Source organism: Balaenoptera borealis (genome assembly GCF_965194805.1).
Source record: "Balaenoptera borealis genome assembly, chromosome: 12".
Lineage (NCBI taxonomy): Eukaryota > Metazoa > Chordata > Mammalia > Artiodactyla > Balaenopteridae > Balaenoptera > Balaenoptera borealis.
Window position 1 is genome coordinate 88,970,128 of NC_138869.1, and position 10,240 is coordinate 88,980,367.

A 10,240-nucleotide genomic window follows, 5' to 3' on the forward strand; every position below is an offset into this window, starting at 1 on the left:
GAAGTATCATATACTCTTTGTTATTAAGCTGATGAAAAAGGAAAAGTGAGTACTTCAGAAATGTTATGTAACCCAGCTGCCTTGCAGAGGGTTCTAATTTTCCAATCAAATGTAAAACTTTCATTATCCTTCAGAGAAAATTATAGCCCAAGAAGGTAGAGTCAAGAAAGTTACAGTCATAAAAGGTACCTCTTCCATCTGTATGCGACCGTCTTTAGAGACATTGTGGGCAGACATAAATTGTTGTTTCATCTTCTGCACATTTTCTTCCATGACTACATCCTACAGTGGACCAGACAGAACCACATTAAAGCCACTGAGATTCCAAAAATGTAGTTAGGATATCAAATATTCAGAGTATATAGCCTGATAATTATGTTAGTCTAACCTGGAAAGTAAGTTACTTAGCCATTGAAAGTGATCCCACCAAGTTGCACATGAGAGAGAGAGAGAGAGAGATGGAGATTTCTTAAACAAATAACCACTAATCAGAATCCTAACTAGGTAAGACTATGTAGCTAGTGAGCTCCTAAAATATGAATGAAGAGAAGCTTAGAGACTAGACTGTTGATAGAATGAATTTGAACATCATTCTATATTTGGTTGTGACAAAAGATTGTATTGTAATGAACGTATAAACTTTCTTCCCAAGAACTCAGAGGTTTTTTTTATTCTTTTCTATTTGAAAAGTCCAGCTCTTCTGGGTCCCCAGTTTGCTAGAGTTTATTCTTTTAATCTTGGTCTCGCCAAGGAAAAAAATAATTAGGGGAAAATAATTAAAGAGGAAACCAAATAGATAATCATTGAACTACCGAAGACGTCACATATCCCTTCCTTGTACAACCTTTTCCACACATTAAATTGTTCTTCATCAATGGACTGCAGGGTTATTACAAAGAAAGGTGACATGTATAATCAACAGTGGAGAATGAATTTTGATGTAGGGGCTGAGAGGCTCAGATACTCCCAAACAGTGCCGTATTCCTAGACTTCAGACTAGATCAGTTATACTAAATTTATTCTCCCTAATACTACTACACTATGCCTGCCAACCTGGTTTCCTCATTTGACACTCCACTAAGTATCGAGAGAGTAGCCTCTTTAGTCTTGGCGCCATAGATTGTGTGGTTTGTTTGTTTGTATGAGTGTGTATGTGCATCATACAGGAAAATCACAATGGAAATCACGCAAGAAAGTGGGTCTTCACTTTGAATTTCAGCTTGGCCTTCTACCTTTAGTTTGAAGGCACAGAAACTTGACCTCCGTCCTCTCAGACCTCTAACTCCAAAGTCCATGATTATCCCTTGGACCTAAAGCAAAAGAGTCTAGGGCTCCCTCTGTTGTAATTTCCCATCAGCACCAACCCTGCTCACCTTGTCTGAGACTCTAGGCCCCAGCAGAGTATTCATCTCTGAAGCATTGAAACAGGCCCAGGATGTGCTACAATCTGTACGCGAAGAATGCATACACAGCCCCAGAAAGCAATGCTATGCAACAGACTGGCTAGATCTGGACCTAGTTCAGAGGCCAGTTCTGAGTATTTGAAAAGACAAAAGGCAGAGATATGAGGGGAGTGGGTAACAGAAACAGCAGCAAGAGCAGCCGATGGTTCCATTAAGTCAAGCCCCTCAGAGGCTGTGAGGAACAGGTAATTACAAGCAGGCTGGTTGCTCTCCAAGGTTGACTAGCAGGCAGCTTGCTGTTAGAAATCTTCAAATTCCTTCCCCCAAGGTCTCTGTGACTCGCTAATCAGGGCAGGAAAGTAGAGCTAGCTATTCAGGCCTCTGATGAACTGCTTGTCACACTTAAACACCAGGGTGAGGGGCTGCCTGGTCATGGAGGCCCCCCTGCTGCTGCTTCTGTACCCAGTGGGGCATCACTGATTAAAAGTAGGTGTCACAAATGGTGATTATCCCTCCGCTGAGAGGGACGTGTCTTCTTGTTAAGGACATACTTAGGGCCTATTCATTTCTCAGCAGGAAAAAAAGTCCAGAGTTAGGAACAGTTTCCTTAATCATGGTTGTCCCGGTGTCGTGGAGCGCCCAGTGAAGGTCCCTGTAACTATATTCCCTGGGGTAATGCCTCAGCATTTTGAAAGGAAACAATGGCAGATGACAGCATTTCTGATTAACAGTTTAAACAGCTCATCCCCTGGCTCCAAAACCTCTCTCCTTTGCCAAGTGCTGAGGAGGAACACCTGGGGCTACAGCCACAACTCAGCAGGACTGGCCTAATTATATTACAGTCCCCTGTCTGACAGGTAATCACTGTTCCTGGAGGGAACAGAGTGAAAGAAGATGCAGTGTGACTCAGGGTGCTTTTAAAATGCAAGACCCCAGACAGACCCCCACATGTACTGAAATACCTAAGAGGTGGGACCTGGGGCTTTGCATGTTAACAAATACAGGTAATTCTTAAGCACACCAAAATTTTATTTTCACTAGCCTAAGGACTCTGCAAGCCTTCCAAGCCCTTCGCCTCTGGACTCAGGAGTGCCTGCACTGAACACAGTTGCACAGCAGACTGGTGAGTCATTTGTTGTTTCCTTTCCTCCGAGGACCATGCCTGCCCATGTGTGAGAAGGTGAGGCCATGGGCCAGATCTGAGGGAGGGGTGATGGTAAGATCAGCCAAGCTACGGGAGATGGCATCCACCTTCTCCCTCACTAATGGGAACGATGCCTTTAAAGTCAGCCCAAGCCCCAGAAGAAGGCAGCTCGCAGTGTCCTCAGTCTAGAGCAGACCCCAGTGTTTGAGTAGCCCTACCCCTCATCCCATGACTGAAAATTAGACACTTTCGGTTTCAATAGTGACAGCAACTTTTCTCCTCCTTTTCTTTAAATCACTAAAGCAAGGAACTTTCTGAAAAGGTGTGAAGTTCCAAGTCTCTGGGGTTTAGTTTTTTTGACCATCCAGTTTATTTATTTTTTTTTAAACATCTTTATTGAAGTATAATTGCTTTACAATGGTGTGTTAGTTTCTGCTTTATAACAAAGTGAATCAGTTATACATATACATACATCCCCATATCTCTTCCCTCTTGCGTCTCCCTCCCTCCCACCCTCCCCATCCCACCCCTCTAGGTGGTCACAAAGCACCGAGTTGATCTCCCTTTGCTATGCGGCTGCTTCCCACTAGCTATCTATTTTACATTTGGTAGTGTATATATGTCCATGCCACTCTCTCACGACCATTCAGTTTATTGCAAGACTCTGAATGGCTTTGCCTTCATCTTTTTGTTTTCCTGAAATACTCCTGTCATGTTTGACAAAATGGCGTCAGACCCATGGGTTCTGGAATGACACGAGCCTTTGCATTTACAGTAGTTAAGTGGCAGCAAAGCAGAGAAAGAGAGAGATAGAGAAATAAGGGAAGGAAAGAGAAAAGGAGAGGAGAGAAACTGATAAAAGAAATGAAGGGCAAAGAGAGATAGGAAAGAGAGAGGAGCGACAATGAGAGAGCTTGAGAAACAGACTGAAGAGAGAAAGCAGGAGAAACAAAGAGACAGGAGAGGGACAAAGACAGATGGAGAGACATGAGAAATAGAGCTGAGAGAGAGAGATGAGAGACAGAGAAGTCACAGAGAAAGTCAAGAGATGATGGGAGAGGAGCCCATGAAACACAGAATGAGAAACAGAAATGGGAAGAAACATAAGAGAAACAGAGATCAGAAGAGAGATGGAAAATGAGAGGCAGACGGGCCGGGGGCGAGAGGGGGAAACTACGAGTTCTGTGTATGGCTGTTAGAGGCAGATGGCAGCCTCTCTTATTCTGAGCTGACTGCCCTTCCCCCAGAAACAGTGTCCCCAAGCTGCTTGTTCCCCGCACTGGGCTCCTATGTGAAAGTGTGATGCACTCCAGTATTCTTCCATGTAAACAACTATAGCTGAGGATAAGCTGTCGCCACAATTCGTTTTAAACGCTACTATCTCCAGAGCTACTCCTCTTACCATGTATCCCCTGATAGAGTCTTTACCAGGTTATCCCAGCCCCAGGCTGGTGCGTCTCTGTGTGCATTTTTCCTCTGCTTTGGTACAGGGCTCATCAAAAGGTAATCTGCATCTCTCAAGGCCAGATTTACCATCAGGGAGGGATATGGACACTGGATGGATTGGTTTACATTTATACTTGGGCTCTGGGTATGTTTATTATTTTCTGGTTTGCCATTTCCTAAGAAATTTGTAACCTTTCTGACAAAACGAAAAACGATTTTGAATGGTTTGTTTGTGGTTTGCTATCCAAGTAATATCAAAGGCACTAAACACCCAGAGCCTGAAAAGCTCTTAACATCTTTTCCACCTTTCTGAACAAAGTAAGCTACCTTATCTCTAGGTTTAAATCCATTAGCAGAGACATAACCAAGGAGACGTTCAAAACAAGGTTGTTTGATTCTACAGTTAAAATCTCTGAGTGGATGACAAATGTCACACTAAAAGTCAGTGACCAGCATGTCAAGTGCTACAGCTGAACCTCATAAAACCTACCTAAATCCCTCTGTGCTGCTAGGAGAGGGAGAAAAATTACATGCAGGGAAGAAAAGAGGTCAGATGTGATTAATAGGTACAAATCAACATAAGATTTGGATGCTTTTTATAATTCACTAAGAGACACATAAATTAATGCTTAGTGGCACAAGTACTTACATCAGTACAAAATTGCGGCAACATGTGGTAAAAGAAAGCATCAAGCTCCTTCTCTTCTATGTAACCTTTTTCTAAATGCAAGAAGGTATCCATAAATAATAGTCACTTACACAGAATAACATGTGACATTTAGTATTTAACATTTAACATCTAAGTTTGTTTTTAGTCTCAAATTTATAAAATCCCCATGGACACTATCTACTGTAACTCTAATTAAGTGCCAGTATCTACCTCTAGATGATATGGATGTGAATAGCAAATACACATTTGAGAGTAAATGCTTTGTGCTGGGGTTTGTATAAATATTGGGGAAAGGAAAGCTATTTATACATGAATTTTAATCCACAAATAAACATGAGTTTTAGAATAAACTCTAACCCAAGGATTTTGCAGTCTTGGAAAAATTTAAGAGATGTAAGCATTGAATCTTAGTTTGCAAGGTTAAAACACACACTTTAGATATTTTCTTTATGTTTCTTTTTTAATGAAGACAAAGCAAATGTAAGTAGTTCTTTTCAAATAGTTTTTTGGGGAGTGAGGGTAGTGTCTTTTTGAAAGTTGATAAAATTCACCCTCTGAGAGACTGGGGGTTACACAACAAAGTCATTGAGTAAAAATGAGCATTTGAGTAAAAATGTCAGAGAGGGCTGACTTCAGATACCCGAGTGTCAGCCCACAAGCCTCTAATATATACAATGATATTTGTCATTATATATACGGTATATCACTGCACACACACACACAGGTTGGGGGGTGGGGGCCGGGGTGTAGTTTCAGGTCTCTCCTCCCACCCTGAACTTTCACAAGGTATCAAGAAGTGCAGCTCCAGTATACCAAACGTCTGTTAGGTATACTGCGTTAGGTATATTGCATTAACAGCGCTGGAAGACAACTTCTTCTGCAGGGAAAGACGTATGGGGAAGAGGAAAGTCTAGGTCCTTTAAGCAAGGCTGTACAGGTGGCTTGTTTTACTCACCCTCCGCGTCAAAGCGCTGCCAGACCTGCCAGAAGCCAGCGGCGTCCAAGCGCCCCTGAGTTGTTTCGCGGGTGCTGTCCATGGTATTGACAACGAAGCGCAGGCACCCGCCGGCAAGAAACAGCTAGAGAACTTAGATAAGGACTCCTTTACGGTATCTTCTGACACTCTTGCCTGCTTCTTTCGCCCTCTGATTTCCTTTGAGCACTAGTCTGAGGGGCGGGCACGGGGGCAGCTGGCGAGGCAGCTGCTGGCGCCTTAGCGTCGCTGTGCCGTCCCCAAGGCCCCACCGCGGACTCTCGGGGAAACCAGCTGCTGGGAACCCGCCCTCTTCATGGCGCGTCGTCCCTGACCCGCCCAGCGCGCTGTCTGTCCTGGACACATCAGCGGGGAGCTCTTGTCTGCCTCAGCGCTGTGGGGAAGTGGGGGAGAAAGGATCTGTCTCCGGGCGGTCATGGTTCACTCTCTTTGCCCCTTAACTTGTTTGTCAAACTCAGAGAAAGTATCCCCCTTATGTTTCACTCACCTTCCAAACGTGTGTCTCAACGGGTTTTCTAGAGACAGCTCCCCCATTTAAAGGGTTGGAAGGGTGTCAGTGTTAGGATCCTTTGGCCTGATGATTTAGAAATGTCGTGTGTGGGGGAGGGTGGGGGTGAGGAGGAGAGGGGTGATAGTGCTGGGGTGGGTAGGAGGTTACCAGTAAGCAAGGAGACAGTCAACAGGGCAATTACTGAGCTCTGATTGTAGAGGGCACGCACGTTGCAGAGCTGTAATGCACTATAAGGACTTGCATCTACATAGAGATTCTGCAGGGAACTGTGGTCTAAATCAGGCTGTTAAGATGCTGAGGGAAGTTCATACTATGCCATGCTCTTCCAGGAAAGGATTGTCTAGGGCGAGACATGGTGGCTGACTGCAGAGTTCTTAGGTAGAAGTTTAGGTGATTGTGTTTGGCTCCTCAGAACCACACTAAGACCAAAGGAAAAACCATTTGGAAGAACACAGAGCTCTCGTGATCAGAATTGTTCAAAACTTGACTGGATGTTTTGTGAAACAGTGAGCTGAGTGATACTGATGGCTTCTGACCATGTGCTTAGAACCTTTTGTTGAGGAATCTATAGAAGGAGCTTGGGCAATAGGAGAGTTGGACCAAATATCGATCTTTATGGCACTCTAACTCTGCTATTAACATTTAATTTTATTTTTTAAAAGCACATGTACATAAGCCACCTAAATTAGAGTATTGAAAAGAACATGACACTAATGGTCAGACAGTCCCAGGTTAGGATCCCAGCTCCATCACTTACTAGCTTTGTGACCTGCATCATTAGTTTTCATCTCTAAGTCTCGGTTTTCTCAACTGTAGAATGAGGATTATAAGAGCTTTGGAGAGTTTCTGTGAGGACCAAAGCCACTCTCAACAGTGCACAATAAATTGTAATTGCTATGGTCTTGTAAAGGATAAGAGGTGACTATATTGTAAAAAAAAAAAAAAAAAAAAAGCAAAGGTTTAGAGAAAACAAGCAAAGTCTGAGAAACTGTCACAGCCAAGAGAAGTCTCAGAAGACATGATTAAATGAAACATTGTATCCTGGGTGGTATTCTAGAGCAGAAAAAGGACATTAGGCAAAAACTAAGAAAATTTGAATAAAAATGGACTTTAGTTAATAATAATAATAAATTATGTAGAAGCAAACAGGTCTGGGTTTAGGGCCAGCTTTGCCTCTTACTAGCTGTGATATTAGTCAAGTTACTCAAAAGAAGCCTCCCTTTCTTCACCTGTAGAAGGGAGATAATAGTAGTATTTGCCTTGTATTACTGTCATAAAGTTTAAATGAAAAAAATTCTTATAAACCTCTAACCACAGAAAACACAGTAAATATTCAGTGTAGGTTAGCTACTAAAATGATGAATCTTCCCTACATACACATTTGGAAGATGGTGATATAGACTTCAGGATTTTTGAGGAATGTGGCTTACGTTGAAGGAAGAAAAACAATATCTTCACTCTTGGGGAAAATGTTGGGTACAAAAATTGGAGAACAAAGCAGGAGGAGAGGATAAGGGACTCAGTATCCATATATCCACATATCACATGTGGTCCTGGGAAACTATTGGATATAATGTCAAACATCAGTCAGGAAGACTGATAAATATGGACTCACAAGGTTGGTGACTGTTTTCTGATAAATAGTGGGAAAAAAGAAAACACAAGGCAAATGTCAGAAGTAATAATCAAGGTCTAATGTAGTGGATGGTTAAATGATGGTAAGTCACTATGATAGTCTTTGCTGCATACACAGAAATCTTGATTTTCAAGCCTGACAACACACAAAAAATGCTCAGAACATAAGGTTAAGATTAAAAAGCAAGTTACAAAAATGCACGTATTACATGACCCAAATCTTTAAAATAAAATACATGTTTCTACACATAGGAAAACAATGGAAGAATATGAACTAATAATGTAAATGATTATCTCTGGAATGGGGAAGAGGGAGAATAATGGGTGATTTTAATTTTGTTATTTGTAATTCTTCTACTTTAAAACTTTCTACAAAAGCATATAATGCAAACATAGTTTTTAAAAGTTGTAAAGGTGAAATCTAGAGAAAGAAGGAAAGAAGTACAGCTACAAGGACTGCTGTTCTTCTTAGAACTCCAGAACAAATGGAACTTGGACCAATTTGCAGGAGCCTGGCCTGTGGAGCTCTCTAGGGAGTTGTAATTTCCATTCAATGGCTTACTTTTTTTTTAAATTTTATTTATTTTTTTTATACAGTAGTTTCTTATTAGTCATCCATTTTATACACATCAGTGTATACATGTCAATCCCAATCTCCCAATTCATCACACCACCACCCCCACCCCCCACTGCTTTCCCCCCTTGGTGTCCACACGTTTGTGCTCTACATCTGTGTCTCAATTTCTGTCCTGCAAACCAGTTCATCTGTACCATTTTTCTAGGTTCCACATATATGTGTTAATATACGATATTTGTTTTTCTCTTTCTGACTTACTTCACTCTGTATGACAGTCTCTAGATCCATCCACGTCTCAACAAATGACTGAATTTCGTTCCTTTTTATGGCTGAGTAATATTCCATTGTATATATGTACCACATCTTCTTTATCCATTCGTCTGCCTATGGGCATTCAGGTTGCTTCCATGACCTGGCTATTGTAAATAGTGCTGCAATGAACATTGGGGTGCATGTGTCTTTTTGAATTACGGTTTTCTCTTGGTATATGCCCAGTAGGGGGATTGCTGGGTCATATGGTAATTGTATTTTTAGTTTTTTAAGGAACCTGCATACTGTTCTCCATAGTGGCTGTATCAATTTACATTCCCACCAACAGTGCAAGAGGGTTCCCTTTTCTCCACACCCTCTCCAGCATTTGTTGTTTATAGATTTTCTGATGATGCCCATTCTAACTGGTGTGAGGTGATACCTCATTGTAGTTTTGATTTGCATTTCTCTAATAATTAGTGATGCTGAGCAGCTTTTCATGTGCTTCTTGGCCATCTGTATATCTTCTTTGGAGAAATGTCTATTTAGGTCTTCTGCCCATTTTTGTATTGGGTTGCTTATTTTTTTAATATTGAGCTGCATGAGCTGTTTATATATTTTGGAGATTAATCCTTTGTCCGTTGGTTCGTTTGCAAATATTTTCTCCCATCCTGAGGGTTGTGTTTTCGTCTTGTTTGTGGTTTCCTTTGCTGTGCAAAAGCTTTGAAGTTTCATTAGGTCCCGTTTGGGTTTTTTTTTGTTTGTTTGTTTTTGTTTTTTTTAAACATCTTTATTGGAGTATAATTGCTTTACAATGGTGTGTTAGTTTCTGCTTTATAACAAAGTGAATCAGTTATACATATACATATGTCCCTCAGAATGTGAGAAAATATTTGCAAATGAAGCAACTGACAAAGGATTAATCTCCAAAATTTACAAGCAGCTCAGGCAGCTCAATATCAAAAAAACAAAAAATCTAATACAAAAATGGGCAGAAGACCTAAATAGACATTTCTCCAAAGAAGATAAATAGATTGCCAACAAACACATGGAAGAATGCTTAACATCATTAATCATTAGAGAAATGCAAATGAAAACTACAATGATATATCATCTCACACCAGTCAGAATGGCCATCATCAAAAAATCTACAAACAATAAATGCTGGAGAGGGTGTGAGAAAAGGGAACCGTCTTGCACTGTTGGTGGGAATGTAAATTGATACAGCCACTATGGAGAACAGTATGGAGGGTCCTTAAAAAACTAAAAATAGAACTACCATACGACCCAGCAATCCCACTACTGGACATATACCCTGAGAAAACCATAATTCAAAAAGAGTCATGTACCAAAATGTTCATTGCAGCTCTATTTACATTAGCCAGGACATGGAAGCAATCCATTGGTTTATTTTTGTTTTTATTTCCATTACTGTAGGAGGTGGATCAAAAAAGATCTTGCTGTGATTTATGTCAAAGAGTGTTCTTCCTACGTTTTCCACTAAGAGTTTTATAGTGTCCAGTCTTACATTTAGGTCTCTAATCCATTTTGAGTTTATTTTTGTGTATGGTGTTAGGGAGTGTTCTAATTTCATTCTTTTACATGTGGCTG

General features: G+C 41.1%; 1 protein-coding gene across 1 annotated transcript in view; it reads right to left on the reverse strand.

Annotated features, from left to right (window-relative positions):
- Positions 1–9,608, reverse strand: part of SCGN (secretagogin, EF-hand calcium binding protein) — a 41,552-nt gene extending 31,944 nt beyond the window's left edge. Inside the window, exons 1-3 of the mRNA XM_082346418.1 lie at positions 5,619–9,608; positions 4,643–4,713; positions 190–282 (exon numbers count right to left, since the gene is read on the reverse strand). Of these exons, the coding sequence (XP_082202544.1) occupies positions 190–282; positions 4,643–4,713; positions 5,619–5,700 (246 nt within the window). The 5' untranslated portion in view covers positions 5,701–9,608. The remainder of the gene's footprint in view (positions 1–189; positions 283–4,642; positions 4,714–5,618) is intronic.
- Between the last annotated feature and the right edge of the window lie 632 nt (positions 9,609–10,240).